The sequence below is a fragment of the Olea europaea genome, chromosome 15 (genome assembly GCF_002742605.1).
Source record: "Olea europaea var. sylvestris chromosome 15, O_europaea_v1, whole genome shotgun sequence".
NCBI lineage: Eukaryota > Viridiplantae > Streptophyta > Magnoliopsida > Lamiales > Oleaceae > Olea > Olea europaea.
In genome coordinates, this window is record NC_036251.1 from 12,493,598 (window position 1) to 12,511,934 (window position 18,337).

Genomic DNA, 18,337 nt, shown 5'->3' on the forward strand with positions numbered 1-18,337 from the left:
CTCATGATAGGCTTGCGATAGCAGAATTTCCCTATAAGCGTGAACTTGTAGTGTTCACGTAGTATAGCTTCCTTCAAATTTATCAAATCGATGGTTGGCTCATCCCAAGTATGTATAGGATTCATTTGTAATTGGTGCCTGTAAAACTGAAGTAAACGACTTCTTTGACTACTTTTTACATGAAACACCAAAGACCAAAAATTGCATTAGCATAGGTCTTTCGATGCTGATTGAGCAAAGAGTGGGCCTCATGTGCAGGGGCAAATCCAGGAGTTTGAGTAAGCACGGGCGACCGTCGACCATCTAACGTTGGTCGCAATAAAATATTAAAAATCCTTCGATATCTATATTTTTTTTTTTTGCAAAAAAATGTATTTTGGAATGGTGATTTGATGGAGAACGTGTGATTAAAAATAAAGAAAAATTTTGAATTTACGTGTAATATTATTTTATTGAAGAACGTATGCATGAAAAGATGAAAGAAAAAAGTAGTTTTAAAAAAGGGGGAATTGAACAAGGTCTAAAGTATAAATATAACAATTATTTTATTCAAACTGAATATATATAATTCTGTTATAAGAATAAATAGAATTCATCAAATAACATTGTTGCTAAATTTTGTATAATTCAAAGGAAGAGTGTGAATTCGAGTATTTAAAATTGTTTGCATCAAAACAATTAAAATCTAACAAATATCATTTTGTTAAATTTAGTAATCCAATTCAAGAGGTACCATAATGGTTAAGTTTACCACAATTATTGCTTCAGATCATGGGTTCAAATCCTCATTGTCCCTCCCTTATAGAATTTTGGTAAAAATTATAAAATAAAAATAATACATAACAAATCCATTGACAAGGATTCGAACCTAAGAGTTGATGCATATTAAGATTGACTCTCACCAAGTAAGCTACATGGGATGTTTGAGAATAAAATCAATTATAAAAAATATAATGTAAAAATTTAATCTATTAATAACAAAAATAAAAATAAAAAATCCCGGCGGATCCAGCTAGGGCGGCTGCCCTAGCTGGCCGCCCTCTGGATCTGCCACTGCTCATGTGGAAAAATCGATGCTAAATGAATCTGGATTAATTGGAGGACACCGTGGAGATTTTGTGTTGGTGCATATGGCCCACGTGTTGGTGGCTATACATCGACCCTAGGCATGTCCCTTGCCAATTTTTATTTTTTAATTTTTTATTATTTGCAAGTTGATGCGGAATTTCATGTTGATTCTGATGGTCATAGACGTGTAGCAAGTGGGGATCCATGGAAGGAGTTATGCCTCGATTTGTGGGCAGTGGCTCTTTTTTATTGTAGGCCTCAAGTGCGTTCGTCTTTGTAATGGAATTGGCTTTTATCGGTTTGGTCGGAATTTGATGGGCAACAAGATGGTTAGGCATAGGTGATGTTCAGGTGGCTAGGTTGGAAGTAATTTCTCAATTAATGTGTAATTGCACATTTTTCAATACAATAATTTCGACCAAATTGGAGGCCGACAACTCTATCCTATGGCTTTTTGGGCTTTCCGAGTTTTCGACTGATGTTTTCCATGAGTTTTCAATTGTAAATTTGATGATTTTGGGTCGGATTTTACTGTTGGTGTTTGAGGAGAAGGATTGTGGTGTGATGGTGTTGGATTTTTGTTGCTAGAGATAGAGGAATCCGGTGGTTTTGGTGGCAAATCGAGTGTATGGGAGATTGGGCTCATTTATTCCATTGTAGAGAAAATGAAGAGTGTTTTAGAGAGAGAAAGTGAAAAGGTGCAAATCGATAATATATTAATGTCAATTCTTTCTAATTATATAGTTAGGGTGGAGTTTCCCAACCTTTCATGTAGTGTGGTTATGGGTTTCTATCCTTCAAAAGTAAGATTCAGAGTCCTCATTATTTAGACAAGTAAATATGGGTCGTTCATCATCGAAACTATCGATGTTGATGTCAAAATAGTATGAGAATTTTAATAGTATTAAAAAGAAACGTTAATGTGTTTTAACATTTCGAGTTTAACATATCAACTTTTATCATCAATATTGATGTTTTCGATAATGAAAAATTCAAATTCATAATGGAGACTTTACGTTTGAAGATTATAGCCAACCCTAAAGAATCTCCTTACTTCCACATTCCAATTTTCGAAAAACGATTACTTCAAATGTAGAACCCCACAATTCAAAAAGTTTTCTTGAGCGGTAGGCGTCGAATCTCCAACGGTAACATACGTAAACACTTTTATGGACCCATCATAGAGTTAATTGGGCCCAGTTTGAGCTCCAAAGAAGAAACCTGTTTAGGTCCGAACAGAGGATGGAGGGAGAAAGCTCGCAGCCATTGCACAGAGGAGTTGATAATACCGGCTCCGGTCCATCTGCATCATCTATCCGGCTCCGGTCCAGACCGGACTCCTTCTTGATCCTCTGGCGATGCTTCAGCGTGATTACTTCTCTGGCCGCGATTCTCTGCATTGCAGTCAATGTTCTCTCTGCCGTCCGATCTTTCAAGAACGGATCAGATGTAATTTTGAATTCTTTCGCTATGTCTCAATATAATTTGTTATGCAATCTAGGTAAGTCTAAGTTTTCCCTTTTTTTTCTTTTAATTGTTGTAGATATTCGATGGAATATTCCGTTGTTACGCGGTGGTGATTGCAATGTTTGTGGTGGTGGCGGAGACTGAATGGGGATTCATTATTAAATTCTGGAAGGTTCGATTTTTGTTATCAACCTTTTATTTATTGTTCAAACTTGGTATATTGAGACTGATTCTTGCATATTGAGCTATGCCCATGTAAGGCAAATTATTTATTGTTTCATGTTGTTTTAATAATGTTTTGAGTGAGGGAATGATACATTATTCACATTTGTGCAAATGCAATTGCAATATAACTCTCCCACATTGTGGTATGACAATATACATCAAATAAGAAGTTACCTTTACCTTCTAAGCTTAATAAAGTTACTTATTTTGCCAACAGAACAAATCCGAACTTATGAAAAGTAACTTTTAAGCACAACGAGACATGCTCCTTGAGTCTCAAGATCAAGACTTTTATTTGTTTCCTTATAATTTCCACTTTTCAAATGGGATATGTATCACTGGTGATTCTGAAGTTTGCAAAAATCATATTAGGAATAACATGTAATGTGTGAACTACTTATGTTCTCTTTCTTTGCGTTGCGTGCTTCCCTGTGGTTACGCATCACTAGATGTATCATTTTTTCCCTTTTATAGAGAACAGAATAATCATTAGAAAACTAAGAGATGTAAAATTTGAAAACTATAACATAAGCAGGCTTCTGAGATCTTGGTGCATAGAACTCATCAGATGACTTTTAGACCCATCAGAATAGTAAACATTTTTGCCCCATCGTTTGCTCGCTATTAGTTAAATCATTAATAATAACAGAAAAAGGATTTAAATAATAAAAAGAAAAACTGCGTTGAAGCATATAGAGGTAGTTTGTCAGATGGGCTCGCCATTGTACCTATAGACCAGGCATACTCCACAATTTTTGGGTTTACCAGGCCAACCTATCCAAGTTTTGGTGTTTTTTATTTTCTTTTTCTGGCATCCAATGTGGGCCATGGGCCTCATCTCCTATACGGCTATACCCAAAGAGCCCACACACCGTCCCAGTGTGCTGGGCAAAATGAGGATCAGGCCATCTCGCGCCTGGCTGCCCCTGCCTTTTTCACACCCCTGCCCTCATCCAACCTACTGTTGCCCAATTTTACATTACCTTTTACATGTGGCATTTTGATGAACTTTTTGATGGAATCCGTTGCAGAGATCTGCTGGATGCAAAAGTTGAAGGTGGATACCCCTTTGCAAAGAAATATTGAATGCATGCTCATTTAGCTACATAATAGGGACTGTGGATTTTACATAGCAAAAGGTAATCAATTTAAAGAAACCAAGAATTAATAAGAACTTGGAAATGAGAGAGAAATACCACAAAGAGGTAGGCACACAAATGAAAAGAGATGAATGATATTAGACAGATTGTAGCACGGAGGAGAAAGGCGGTGAATTATGAAAGGAAAACTAGATGGGGACCTTCAAATCAGGGTTACCAGGTATTGATTGGAGAGAACAATGTAAGAACCCTGGAATCAGATATGGGTTTTGGGAGATGTTAAGAGATCACTCTACCTTGTTTTTAAACCAGTATAAAAGGCATAGAAGAAGCACATATTACTAGTAGTCTAGTACTGTATCTGTGATGTGTTGGAAAGTTTGCAATGGTTTTTGAACTGATGTTTGTTTTGGTCCTTCTCATTTGCTATATTGTTCCAGCTTAAATTGTCTGCTTGAACTTCATATAGCATTTAATATATGGATTTGAATCTTCATCACTATGTTGCAGGTCCTAGAGTATTGGGCTGGGAGGGGTATGCTCCAGATATTGTACGTTTGACTTCTAATTGAAGATTTAATAGAACAAACTCACACCTGTGCCCATCTTTCCATTAGTCTTCACTTGTTTATGAACTGAATTTTGGTTTTTAGTTAGAAGTCATATAGATCTTACATGGGGATTTTTTATTTTTATTTTTATTTTATGTTATTTTCTTTTTCCAGTGTTGCGGTAATGACCAGGGCTTATCCCGAGTACTTTGAAAAGCATCAAGAGCTCTTTCTTCTCCAGAGCGTAGCCAGCTACCTGCTTCTTGCATGTGGTGTGATTTATATTATATCTGTAAGTTCATGAATCATCATTATGATAGACGATAATTTACTTTCCAATCGGTGATAACATATCTACTTGTTAATCACTTGCTGCAACTCAGAAATATTTTTCTCTAAGTATCACCATTTTACATGTCCATAGTTATATATTTCTTTTCTTTAGGTGAATCAAAGTTGATATTTCATCTAGTTAAACGATGTGCTATTTCATTTCATGTCTAACTGTACCCATATTAATTTCAGATGCAGGGTAAATATCTTTCCAATATGTTATTTATTGTTTTTTAGGGAATATTATGCATTGGTGTTTTTAAGCGTGCTCGCCAGAAGAAAGAATTTTCTAGGGATCAAGCAATTAAGGATCTCCAGGTAACCATCTCGTGGCAAAAAGGCAAACATCATATCTACTTTATTGTGCATCTACCTGCCCTTAGTGTAAATCCATTACTGAAACATGCAGTTTTGTTCATTTTAATTGATTCTAGTTCCCTTCCCATCAAAAAATAGGAAGAAAGAAGTACAGATTAGTTTCTGGTCTAGCTGATACATGTTTTCTTCCCCTTCGTCTGTGTTTTTGCACGATATTTATCTTTCTATAACAATTATAGGATCTGGAGCGCCGTAAAGAAGAGCTCGAGTCACTGTTGATTGTAGAGGGTGCTTGAATGAGATTGGAGACTATAGACCCACAAGAACATCCCATTCTTCAAACTAGACGAGCAAGACTTTCAGTTTGAATGATAATCTAAGTCCTATTTGTATAATTGCATAATTTCTTGACCGCGATTAATTTTCACTATCTAATAGCTTACTGCTGTTTGTTGTACAGTTACATGCGTTAATCTGCAGTTCAAGTTGCGCTAACCTGATAGAACTCTGTTCCCTTTATTTATTTATTTATTTTTTGAGTTCAAAGGATCAATGAAAAAGAGATTTTACATCTTTTGTGTAACTTTGCTTGATTGCCATTTGCTTTGCTATTTGTATTTGAAGCGCCAGGCCTAACATGAGTACGAATGCATTTTCATGAAATTATTAAGGTTATCTGTGGGATTCTTTATTTGGTTTTCTAGGTTATGTGGTTGATCAAATGATTCAAATTGATCCACAATGAACTTGAAATGATTCGGTAAGTTTAGGGTTTAACCATTGTTAAGTCGTGTGTTCAATACTGCTCACTAAATGTATATTTGAGACTCATGAGAATTAGAATCGGCCAATTTCATTTTCTTTCTCCGTGGAACCATATTTGATGCATTTGTTGATTGTGGTGAGAAAAACATACACTCTCTCTTCCCCAATTCACATTTCCATTAAATGGTTCCTCTACGATGTTTATGCTGGTTGCATTTGGGAGGGTTATTTCCGTAATTAACTTTTTATAATAATGGTCTTTTGGTCCAAATGGGTTTCAACGTGTTCTGTCAAAATTAAAGTGTAGTAACAATATTTTCGTGCACGCCTCAATTTTTTAACAATTATTTTACTATTGCAAAATGAAAAACGTCATTAAAATGAGATCTTAATGAGATTCAAACAGAGTGAAAAATATATACCATGACGTTTCACATTCTAATCAGGTAATTTGAATTATGTATGACAATCCTAAGAGCCGTCACATTGATTTGAAAAAGAATAAAGATATTCGATACACTTGAGCAATACACTTACAGATACTTAGGCCCCGTTTGATTACACAAAATTTTCCATAGAACTTGAAATTCGAATTCCAACTTTCATTTTTGGCTTGTTTGATTGACAAAATTTTCTAGGGAACTGATTTTCCATGAATTTCTAGGTACAACACCTTAAAGCGTAATTTTCCACCTTTTATTTTCCTAGGATAGGTTGTTTTTGATTTTCCACCTTTTTTTTTAATTGTTGGCAATATGAACAAATTCTAGGAACAATTGTATATCCCTGAAATTGATAATTTTCATGTAAAACAAAGTCAAATGTACACCAAAATATAGATGATTTTTTTTTTTTTGGGCAATGGAAACAAATTCTAGGAAGGTAGAAGTAGATATTCCTTAAATTGACAATTTTCATGTAAAACAAAATCAAACGAACAACAAAAAACAATTTTATTTTAACATTTTTCACATGGAAAATTATACCATTCAAATACAATAATTTACAATTTGTAGGAAAATAATTTCTAGATAATTCAATTCCTTGGAATTCATTTTTTTTCCACCCAAATTTCATCTTCGCAATCAAACAGACTCTCAATACACAGAATTAACCAATATGATTTCATTATCTTTTTTAATAGAAATCAATATTGTTGAGTCCACTTGCAGAATAGCATTGAGGAACAAAACAAGAACATGGAGTTTCAAGGCTTCATGATTTCAAAATCTTAATTTATTTTCGGCCTTCACTAATAAAAAATAATTTAATGAGTAAACATTCTAAGCCAAATGTGCTTCCAAAGGAAAGAAAGGAAACATTACTCGAACAAGTTCCTGTAGGAGATATAAAAACCTGTATGTATTATAATGTCAATGTGTATTAACAGTTATGTACCCTGAGAAGGAAGAGCAGTAAAATTACATTAACAAAATGCCCTTGCTCCAATAAAACCTATTCATGTTCTTAAAGGTTTCAGAATAACGGGTCTTAACCCTCTTCTTAGCCTTAAAACTAAAAAACTAGCCGAGCTGTACATGATTCAATAAACATCTATCATAGGCAATTTGGAACGGCCTTCTGCAAAAACATCTGTTATAATATGGTTATTTCACGCTGTTCCTCAGAATAAGACGAGCTTCTTCGTTTTTTTGCAGATTTCTTTTCTTCTGTTGCTGATATAAATTGCACCGGATTCATTCTGTGACTGATCCTAGTGGTGGATTCAGCTTCTCGATAGCATGATGCCGGAAATTTATCTCTGCAGGAAGGAGGATTCCCAGTGTTACTAATGTCTTGTCTCTCATTTTCGTCCTCAGAATCCTCAACAACACATGCTGCAAGTTCTGCAAAGGACATGGAAGAGTACTCACATTTGTCCTCGTTTCCAGAATGGGTTGCAACTTCTGGGACCCAATCTTCCTCAATCTGTTCATCACTTATGATTTGAAACGCGCCACCGGAACTCCTTGAAGTTTCCAAGGAAGACTTTGTCTCCACCACTCTCAAACTACTAGGTGAACTCAGGATGATCAAAGATTTAGTGTCTTCATGGCTGTTTGCTTCATCTTCCGGTGAAGCAACTTGCTCCCCAACTGCACCCTGTTTGGAATAAGAGGTCAAAATAGGATAAAAAGCTCAGCCACAAAATACATTGTTAGCGTTAAAAGCACGTATATAATGCAATTAAACAACAAAATCTTGTGGCAAAAATCTTCATATAAAACATTAATAATCTTCAACTCAAAGGCCTGCATATGTTTGCTGTAATCAGAAAGCGCAAAGGTTCAAAGATGCCACATGAATGGAGAAATTTCAAAGTTCAAATATTCCATGTAAATAGTTGCAGGAGCTGATGTATCTGTTGCAATTTTAATTACTATGCCACAAAGACCACTTCACCACAGAAAGAAAACCACGAGAATACTGTTACTTTTAGGAATGAGGCATTTCAAATCAACATTAAACAACGCACTAATGGTCCAAGATTTTTTTTTCCATGCATTAAAAAGTAAATGCCAATTGCTCATAGAGAATTACCTCAATTGGAAATGTGGGGTTATTATATTGTTCCATTGACACCATTTGAAATATATCAACATTAAACAACGCACTAATGGTCCAAGATTTTTTTTTTCCATGCATTAAAAAGTAAATGCCAATTGCTCATAGAGAATTACCTCAATTGGAAATGTGGGGTTATTATATTGTTCCATTGACACCATTTGAAATATACTTGGATGCATAGAATCGCCATGAACAAACTTCGATTCTCCAAAAGTTTGCTGCCCACTAATAATGGAACCTATTGGTTCCCTTGATATACCGTTTTGGTTATTAACATATGGAGCATCTTTCTTGGCATTCTCTCTTACAATTTTACAGATCAACTTTCGGATATGATCACGCTTTCGAAGGGACACCTCGTCAGGTGGGAACCAGTTCTTTTTAAGCTGCAGAGGCAAATAGATGTTTGCCTAAATTATAATTTGACAAAAAATGTGAGAAGCATATATCCATCCTTTCTACTGTAATGACCATAGATAATTGAACATCAAACAAATGGACAGTACTATAGCAGTCCAGAAACATATTGTGTTAATATGGAAACTCTAGCATGTTAGAACAATTAGCTTCCACTCTGAATAAAGCTATTCAGCATCAATCGCTCAAGGGTCACTTATCTTTTGAAATGCTAACTGAAAAAATTTCTTCCTCCTACAGAACAGAAGATAACTCTCCAAGTATGAACATATTGTTACCGCAATTCGCTAAAAATTGGGCTTACAATCAGAAAGGGGAGAACACAAGACTATTCAAGTTAATGTATTAGGGAGATTAAGAGCCCATTTGGCAAGGCTTTTGAAAAGGCACAAGCTGCTTCTGAAATTAAGAAGCTCTTTCTGGTTCTGTTTGAATAATTTTCTGGGAGTGGTGTTTTATCCGGTTAGAAAAGCTTTTTAAAAAAGCTGGCCAAATGTGATTTCCTCATGGAGCTCTTTTACAAAAAGTAGAAGCCTTGCCAAATGGGCCGTTACTAATATTCGAGGTCCAGGTAACCAATGAGAAAACAACTTACAAAGTTTGGACATTCGTTTAGGGTTGTTAGGCTGAAGTTACTGGGAACCTGCTCCAAAAAAAGTTCTGCATAGTGAAGCAAGAAAAGGCCACAATCGAACCAGTTTTCCTGCTGTGGAAGCTGGAAAAACAAAACCAAAAGACTAATATTGACAATAATGATCTGTATTAATGTCCTGTATAAGGAAAGGAGGAAGATGAAACATTTAAAATGATGAAAAACATATAGCAGTGTGCATTCTTATATTTAGTAGTGGTAACTTTAGTTACATGCACCTTAGAACAGTTTGCAATCCGTATACATATAAATTGATGGCAAAAAGAAAAGTCAAAGAAAGCTATCTGTCCAGATCTACTATGACAAGAAAGCTAAAGTACTATCCACTGACATGTCTACATCTCCAAGACAAACGATGTATGTTAATTTGCGAAGATAACATTTGTTGAGAGAGTAAAAGCTACATTTACATTTTGGTACTAGTTGATAATGAAGGAGAGAGCATCTATAAACTCTAATTTTTTTATGAACACGGTAATGTTAATAAACTTCATATTCTCTTTCCTTATTCCATCTTTTATTTTCTTCTTATATTGCGTTGGATTGCCCAAATTTTCCATTGAAAATGTCATTTTTCCACCCAAATTTCTATTTTTTTTTGTTGTTTGATTGATATTTTTTCATGAAAAATATTTTCCTACTTTTGATCTTGTGACCATATTTTTCTTGAAAACAAGGAAAATATTTTCTTTAGGGGGAGTAGGTTCTTATTCCAAGGTAATAGGTTTTATTTTTTAAGTAATTCACTCAATCTCTCTCTCTCTCTCTACCTACCAATAAAAAATGGACAAGTATAATATTTCTAGATTGAAAATAAAATCAATCAAACACATTTAATTGACAATTTTCATGCAAATAATTTATAGACAATTTAATTGCTTAGAATTTATTTTCTTTCCATGTAAATTTTATGTTTGCAATCATACACACTCTTATTCTCCTCTTCAATATTCTTCAATGAAGGATGAGAAAATATGAAAAATGTACAAATTAACAATGATGATGAACAGCTCCTTTCACTCCTTTTTTCTTTATATTTGCTCCACCTTCTGTCTTCACCAAACCAGAAGAGTATGAATTGTAAAAGTATCTACACTCATCTACCACATTGAACTTCATTCTTCCACCCTTTTGGCTCAATTCCATTCCAAAAACATTAAAATGCATTCCTTAAATATGAAACGTTCAGAACCTAATTTGAGTAAAATAAGACATAAGAGACTCTGAGGTAAACATACCTCAAAGTGATTCACATTTAAATCGTGTGAATTCTTTTCATCTAGACATTATGGGAGAAAATTTGTACATTTATTATTCAATTAGGAAATATAATTGTACAGGAAGGATACAAGCAATCTTATTCGCTGAGTTTCTTTAAAAGTGCACGTTGAACTGCTTGTACCCCTGCACAATAATGATTTTATAGATAGTTACAGAGGTACACACAGGCAAGAGAGACAAAGAGAGAGAACCTCAAGTGCGACAAATGGCAAATTGAAGAACTTCGCTGAAATATCTTCTGCCAGTTCCCAATGTCTGTCTTTCCATTCTTCCCACAAGTAACTGATGTTTCATGACAAGAAAATTTTACATTATCGTGGTATCGTAAGACTCAAATCATGCAAACATACAAAGCAATACCCAGAAACAACATTAAGTGAAAAAAACATCAACCAAATACTTGCAACAAATAATATCAAATATAACATAGTTTAGATGGCATTCACTTTAAGTAGTTCCAGAAACGGTCAAAGTTTCCTCCCAAACCAAAAGGAAAAGTACTAAAGATTTGAATGCCTTCTAAATCCCCCTCATGCCAGAAATTTAGATGCATGGTAGCAACTTATCTATTTAACAAAAACATCAACTTTTCTATCAGTTCATATCTTGTAGTTTAACTTGGCATAGAAAATCATGTAGAAATTATGAACATATGGATTCAGCTTCCTTTTCCAATCTTGTTCTTGATGTCAAACATAAAGCAAAATGGAGGACCATTTAATTTTTTAACTTCAACTGACAAAATTGAACAACGGTGGTTGGGAAATAATAATCAAAGAGTTTTGGAAGCAGTTAATACTAAGACATTGTTGAAAGAAAATTGGTTGGAAGTTCAATCAGTGAGGAGAGGACAAGTGAATTGAATACGGTTTCTTTACCTCGCCATAAATGACTTAACAAATTTATATAATTTATAACATTGAGAAAAAGACAGTTAACATGGCCAGTTAGCAACTTTCATCCACTCACAACCATCTCTAATAAATGTTCGTGAAACTATGTTGACCCCAAAGGAATTCTGAAATATGACGTTATAGTAGGCCTCCATTCACCTTTAGTAAATGCCACTGACTGGTTTTGAATATCAACTTTCAGAAGCTTACCCTTTAATGAGATTCTGCAGTCCGGTATGGCTTCCTTTTATGGAATCCATGTGTAAAATGCACGGTTTCTTATATAACTCGCCCATTTCTTCGTCTGCAGAAGAGATAATTTTAGGTGCGATGACAGCAGTGATTAAATAACAAATACTGCAAAGAATGGCACAAAGTAGTCATACCTCTTAAATTTTCCACTTCTCCAGGGTGACAGATGACGATCAAACTCCAATGAAGACTGTCAAATGTGGGGGGGAATCTAAGAGAGGGCCAAAATACAATTTCGATATTTAAATTATTTTATTAATGGCTTATTACCTAGAGTTAACAGGAATAAATATATAATCTTTTTCAAAAATGTTTACATTCCTTGTCCATTTACAAACACGTTGAAAAGCTTTTCTTCCTTCCCAGGTTCTAGATGAACCTTGATCCAGACAAGCCAGCTTCTGAAAGAAGAAAGTGTTGAAAAAATAGAACCTATGCTGCTCCTTTGGATTGGTTTTGTTCGCAAGATACCTGCCAATTAGTTCCCTTTACAGGTTAATTATCTACAACGTCCATATAAATGGTAAACAGGATAAGTTACAATAATTATATGAACATGCACTGATGAGTATGAGTTTCCAGAACATTTCAATAAAAATAGGCACTGCAATATCTACTCACGTAACGCCAGCTAAACATGATACTGGTAAGCTAGACCCTTGCATCATAAACAAACCATCCAAAATACGAAAATCATCAATATAATTGCTTTCAAGTTCTTACTTAATATAGAAGTCAATGATAGTATCATTGATGAATGTCTTTGGCTGCAAAACCTCAACATCTCTACTGCGTATGGAGATAGCATCCGGATCCCTATCTGGATATATTAGATCTTCAAAGGGCTGGTTGGAACTATATTCACTGAAATTCAAGCAACAAATGTCATCCAATCAGTAAAATTTTTGACACAAAATAAAATAGGGCTCCCGGATCTTATTCAGAAATAGCTGACATTGCATTCAATCATGTGCTAAAAGGTCAACAATATTATCTTATTGATAAATTGAGAAAGAGAAGAAAAATCAAACCAGGTCACAGAAAGAACAAAAATAAGAGAAAATGAAGAAAGTATGTACATCAAAATCAGCAAAATACAATAGAGGGGTTGTTTGACAAAGGCTTTGATAAAAGTTTTAGCATATTTTGATAAAGTTTTGGGTCATACGAAATTTGTGGTTAAAATTGATGTTTGATCGGTTGAAAAGTTCATAAAATTTTAGTAAGGTTTTATCAAATAAGCACAGAATAAACTTGTGTTCATCCAAGAAGGATGTTAAAATACAGAATTAGAAGATCTATAAAAGTCGAGCAAGTTAACACGTGCAATAGTATTCATATTTTGAATGTTCTGTTAAGGAAAACAGGGCAGCTATGGACACATGAAGTATTAAGCAAGGATAATGAAGAAAAGAAATATCCCACTAGATCAAGGCACTATGATTTAAGATATAGTTACTTGATACTCTACACATCCATAATTATTGCACCCATGCACAAGCCTATGGAAAAAGACATGGAAAACCAGGACCAAATCCCCGAACTTATGAAAGATCTCTAGTGAACCTCTGAGCTGTTAGTTCTCCTCATTCAATATGGGATGACAGGTTTTTTCTTCAAACGCAAGAAAATGGTCTGAGCAAGCTTGATGAGGAATAGTATTGTCCCAGAAGATCCACAAAAAATGACATTTCCTTTTCAATGTGACTTTGGAAAAAAATGTTATTCCAGCTAAAGAAATCATCTTGACTATGGATTAAACTAATACGGAAAATGATAGATTAGAAAATTAGGACTTTTACTCTTTTAACATGCCCAAGTAATTAATAAATAGACACTAAAGGAAATTGGAAAAGTATGGTTCAAAGCACCAAACTGGAAAAGAACATAAGAGAACAGATAAAATGGTAAGATTCATCGCAAATCAAAGATAACAAAGTAAAGTCTTCATGCAAAAGATGATGCAACAGTTTCTTTGATGAGCTTCACATGTTTACCCAACAAACAAACAATAACTTAATAAGATAAGAGGATCCAGGAAGAAGCAATGATTCACTAATGCATGAGTACCAACCTTTCAACAGTGCTCCAAGAGATTTTATATTTCATGTCCAAGGATTTAATTTCTTCTAGTTTTTCAGACCAATGAGTGTCATTAGAAACTACAAACTCCAACTTCACCGTGCCTGCACTCCTCCATAAAACAAAATTAAACGTCAATCAGCGGAAACCAACTTATTGCATAAGGAATGCCCACGTTTCTCAATTTTTTAGAAGAAAAATGACTCAAGATGCATACATCAAGAACTAACGAGGAAATATAAAGAACAGGAAAGACAGAAAAAAATAGAGCAAGGGTAATACACCAAACAATTTTAATTTTTAAGCCAACATGACCCTTTTGCGATAAGTAAGCAAGCAAGCAAGCAGCAATTAGGAATTTTCATCCATTCGGAAGGGCAAATGAAAGCTGAATGTGTTGTATAGAACCAGAAAACATCATTGAGGAAGGCATTCAGGTGAAACGTACAAACCTGCAGCTTTACTAGAAATTTCAGCTGTGTTTCCTTCATTGCATATTAATTTAAACGTTACAACAGCCACTTTAACCTACAGTCACGAAACTTAAAATTTGGGATGAAAATCCATTGTGTAAGACGAAATTCAGGGAAGTTAGCCATACTCACAGTTTCACAAAATTCATGTTCGATGTTCACAATATTAGAAATAGGCCATTCATGGCAACAAGGTTCCTTTGTCTGCCATGGGGGTGAACCCTCTAGTTTGATGGATTTGCAAGAAAATGTCAACAAACACTTTGTATAATATGTATTCCCAAATTTAACATAATTGGGAATGACAACCACCATTGTTTCCTGCATATCAAAACCAAAAAAGTAAGGGAAAAAAATAGATGTCTGCGTAAGAGCAAACAAAGATCTGAATGCGAGGAAATAAATTTACATTCTATTAAAGCTTTCCTATAGGCTAACTAAGTCATATGCATAGTATTGTGAATGATTGAAAAATTGGAAAAGGCTCTAGATTTGAGTTCAATTGCATTGAAATGGAGATAGGAATAAAATAATTATTTCCCAGAGCATCCAAATATTTATACAGTTTAGTTCTACTGACAAATGATGTAGTGGTAACATGCGTACAATATCACTTGTGTTGACGCCATACTCAAATGGTTGTTCTTCTAATGAACCTGAAACATAGCAAACTATCTGCAATCCTTAAAGAGTTTTCTGGAATTAAAGAAATCCAAGGAAATTTGCGTGCTTGAAAAGACGTCTGAAAAAATAAAAAACCTTCATTTTCTGCTCTGGCAATGGAAGAAGACGATCTTAATCCAATTCTTAGATCATCATCAGAATCTACATCAAGTACCTTAACCTGCAGGAAAAATAAAATTGATCGATTATGAATATTTAAAGGTCTATGATTCCTTGCAGAAAGAACAAACTAAGAAGTCAGGTACATCAGTTAAACTTTGAGGTAGAGTACTGTCGAAGCAAGTACGCTTCTTATCAGTTAGGCTGTCTCCAGGTTGTCTGGCTCTCGGTGAACAGGATTTTGCACCATCAGAATAACATTTGAAATCAAGTTGTTCTGGAGAAGTAGCCGATAGTATATAGTCTGAAGAACTAGATGATAGAGTGCCATCCAACTGAATGCTTCTGTCGTCTGCAAGACTGTCATCAACATCGATGACTAATAATTTATTTCCATAATCATTTTGTTGAGTCTTGGAACCTTTTGCAACTACAAAAATATATATATTTTTAAAAAAAAAAATAAGAAATTAGAATTCTACGCCAACATGATCATACAAGTTCAAGATACAACAAAACAAAAAATATAAGTTTGAAGAATATAAAAATAAAGCACTTCTTCAAAATCTTAACTTTTTGAAGTGCTTAAAAAGATAGGTTCATATTTTTTTTTTATTTTTTTTTATTTTTTTGATGACGGGAGAACCCGCAGCCGCTATCCTTCAGGTGCACACGAGGTAAATCCTCGAGCTGACGCAATAGCTTGCAAACTACGTCAGTCAGGTAAACCGCACTAAGCAAGCCCGATGCAATAGGCTCGACCGAGAAAGTATTGGTGGGGAGAATCGAACTCGTGATCAAAGACCTCTGCGTTCACCTACTCCATCAACTCGGTTACCCCATGAGAGACAAATAGGTTCATATTTATTGTACAAAAGGAGTTTCATGGCTAAGGGGAAAGATGCGCGAGTAACGGTGATGGAAGATGAGTAAATTCCTAGATCTAAGATGTGAACAAAATTCTACCCATAACACCTGTCAGCTTTTTGTCTGAATAAGGAATATTTGCCTATTTATATAACAGATCATATGATAGGACACAAATTGGGAGAACCCTATTGGTCCAGGTCATTTCGGGACAAACAAATCATTTATGATGAAGAGGATGATCAGAACAAGCGAGGATACACGTTACACCATAATTTTGAATTAGAAGAGAGATTTCAAGAAATAGCTTTTCGATGGCCTCCCTTGCATTACCAGGTATGAGTGAGAGCAAACATCTAATAATGGATTCGAAATTGTAACCAAGCGTCGCCCATTGGTTCTATCTACTCAAAAATCAGTAAAGTCAAAATATATCTTTTCTCTGCGAATCATTTTTTGAACAATGGTGTTAGAAAGGGGCTTCGAAAGAACTCTTAAAAGAAGAAGGATGCAGCTAGCATTCTACAAAACTTATAAGGGCCATGCAAATCTTTCTAATTCTACAGCCCTATTTAATTCCAGGCCTCCATAAAAAAAGAAGGAAAACCCAAGAAACAACATTATCAAAAGCAACATAGAAACATCAGCCATCAACCTATTTTTTGAGATCTTCAGTTTTACACAAGGGTGTACTGACCAACACTTTAGCGTGAGGAGTGTAAAATGATTGGAGTATATTAGCTCTCCATATATAAATACCACTCATAGTCGTCATCAATCCCCTATTCTAGCATTTACTTCGATGTTTCTATTTATTATATCATTCGAAAGTTCTATTTTAGTAATCCTATAGAAATTTAGAAAATCCTGGCATACGACAAGACAATGGAAGATCAACCTCAATGCCTCTTGTCTTCCTTTGAAAAAGACCTTGCCTCCTATTCTTCATAGTATTCAATGTAAACAGATAGCAAATTGGTCACCGGCAATTAGTGGTCATAAAAATTTCCAAGTCTAGATTAAAGTGTGATCTCCTCCACCAACCAAAATTTTAACATTTTTCTATTTAGAATTCATGAACATTATATAATCACCTCGAGAAATGAAAAATCAAGAAAAAAAATATTTGAAAAATCAAGGTAGCCGATCAATACAAGGAAAACAATACTCACACTGTTGCTATACATAAGATCTAAAACCCTACACATTACCAGCCTCAAACTCAGACAACCTCGTTATTAGTATTCAATCCTCGTTATATTGATAAAAATCCACTACATACCAAAATGTATCAAACATTGCACCATCAGTATTAAATTCACTATTCCTAAATATATAATGTCATCCATCAGAATAAGTAACACCCTAAACACACACACACACACATATATAAAAGGACTTTGGGGGGCCCCGGGGGGGGGGGGCTAGAAACTTACAGCACGTGAGGAAATTGTACTTATCATTGGTGTTATTATTGAATTTTGCCATAAGTCTCTCAGCGTGGGCCTCGGTACTCTCATCTTCGATCGTGAAATCGAAAACTGAGAATTTATTGCTCATCGTAGTACCGCTGCAATTGCTTCTACTTTCGATAGTAGAATTCTTCTTTGATTTTCTTTTTTTCATCATCGTAATTTGGGAGGGAAAAAAAGGGGTTTCGAAAAGTAGCGAAGATTTAAAAAGTGGGTTTGATATAGAGATTATTGACGAATTTTTCAGTTCATCAGGATCAAGATTGAAGTTCTGCCCACGCAGGCATAGCATTTGCATTCTCCTTTTGAGAGAGAGAAGAAATTACAGATGGGGTTCCCAACTATTAAAAATGTAGCATGTCCCAACGTGATATTTTGGAAGCTGAATGCCCAACCTTTCATTTTGTAACATTTGGGTCCTTAATTGAAAAATTTACCACCCATTTCAGTAATTATTAATTAAAACTCAATTTTTTTTGTTAAAAATATAACTTTACTCTAAAGTTGAAATAAACGGAAAAAAAAAAAAAATCAATAGTAACCTAACTAGTAACTAGTGTTGCTCCCAACTCTTGGTGAATAATTTTTATAGTAATATTATTTAGTCCCACTAGGTACATAACTCCAGTTTAGGTGGCACTAATGTAGAATTAAATAATAAGTGAAATTAAACGAGTTATTTAATTTTACCTTTCTTTTTATTTATTATTTAACATCAATTAAATAATGGGTTCACATAACATTACTCCGATTTTTATTGTTTTGTTCTC

The 18,337-nt window shown here is 34.6% G+C and overlaps 2 protein-coding genes across 6 annotated transcripts; one reads left to right on the forward strand and one right to left on the reverse strand.

Moving 5' to 3' along the window:
• Window positions 1–2,080: 2,080 nt before the first annotated feature.
• LOC111410207 lies at window positions 2,081–5,633 on the forward strand. Of its 2 annotated transcripts, XM_023040448.1 has the most exons (6): window positions 2,087–2,517; window positions 2,612–2,707; window positions 4,371–4,411; window positions 4,586–4,703; window positions 4,982–5,062; window positions 5,302–5,633. In XM_023040448.1, exons 1-6 carry the CDS (start codon window positions 2,311–2,313, stop codon window positions 5,356–5,358), a joined length of 600 nt encoding a protein of 199 aa, XP_022896216.1. In that variant the 5' UTR covers window positions 2,087–2,310; the 3' UTR covers window positions 5,359–5,633. The 2 variants fall into 2 exon arrangements, with proteins under 2 accessions (XP_022896217.1, XP_022896216.1); XM_023040449.1 differs by lacking the exon at window positions 5,302–5,633 and having other exon boundaries at window positions 2,081–2,517; window positions 4,937–5,032.
• A 1,537-nt stretch (window positions 5,634–7,170) lies between these two features.
• Window positions 7,171–17,885, reverse strand: LOC111410208 (probable ubiquitin-like-specific protease 2A). 4 transcript variants are annotated; one of them, XM_023040453.1, is made up of 17 exons: window positions 17,532–17,885; window positions 15,375–15,658; window positions 15,205–15,289; window positions 15,052–15,116; window positions 14,578–14,766; window positions 14,425–14,500; window positions 13,965–14,076; window positions 12,614–12,754; window positions 12,161–12,361; window positions 12,025–12,080; window positions 11,849–11,942; window positions 10,937–11,027; window positions 9,408–9,527; window positions 8,551–8,781; window positions 8,369–8,410; window positions 7,702–7,930; window positions 7,501–7,589 (listed from the first exon to the last, which is right to left on the reverse strand). In XM_023040453.1, coding segments are annotated over exons 1-17 (2,352 nt in total). In that variant the 5' UTR covers window positions 17,866–17,885; the 3' UTR covers window positions 7,501–7,587. The 4 variants fall into 4 exon arrangements, with proteins under 4 accessions (XP_022896219.1, XP_022896218.1, XP_022896220.1 ...); XM_023040451.1 differs by having other exon boundaries at window positions 7,171–7,930; window positions 17,532–17,883; XM_023040450.1 differs by lacking the exon at window positions 8,369–8,410 and having other exon boundaries at window positions 7,171–7,930; window positions 8,509–8,781; window positions 17,532–17,883.
• Between the last annotated feature and the right edge of the window lie 452 nt (window positions 17,886–18,337).

Coding starts and splice junctions, on each gene's coding strand:
- LOC111410207 (XM_023040448.1), top strand. CDS start 2,311: ATGGAGGGAGAAAGCTCGCAGCCATTGCACAGAGGAGTTGATAATACC. Junction 2,518..2,611: donor CTTTCAAGAACGGATCAGAT/GTAATTTTGAAT, acceptor TAATTGTTGTAG/ATATTCGATGGAATATTCCG. Junction 5,063..5,301: donor AAGCAATTAAGGATCTCCAG/GTAACCATCTCG, acceptor TAACAATTATAG/GATCTGGAGCGCCGTAAAGA.
- LOC111410208 (XM_023040451.1), bottom strand. CDS start 17,865: ATGCAAATGCTATGCCTGCGTGGGCAGAACTTCAATCTTGATCCTGAT. Junction 15,290..15,374: donor TACCTCAAAGTTTAACTGAT/GTACCTGACTTC, acceptor TTTTTCCTGCAG/GTTAAGGTACTTGATGTAGA. Junction 11,028..11,848: donor CTGCAGAATCTCATTAAAGG/GTAAGCTTCTGA, acceptor ATGAAACATCAG/TTACTTGTGGGAAGAATGGA.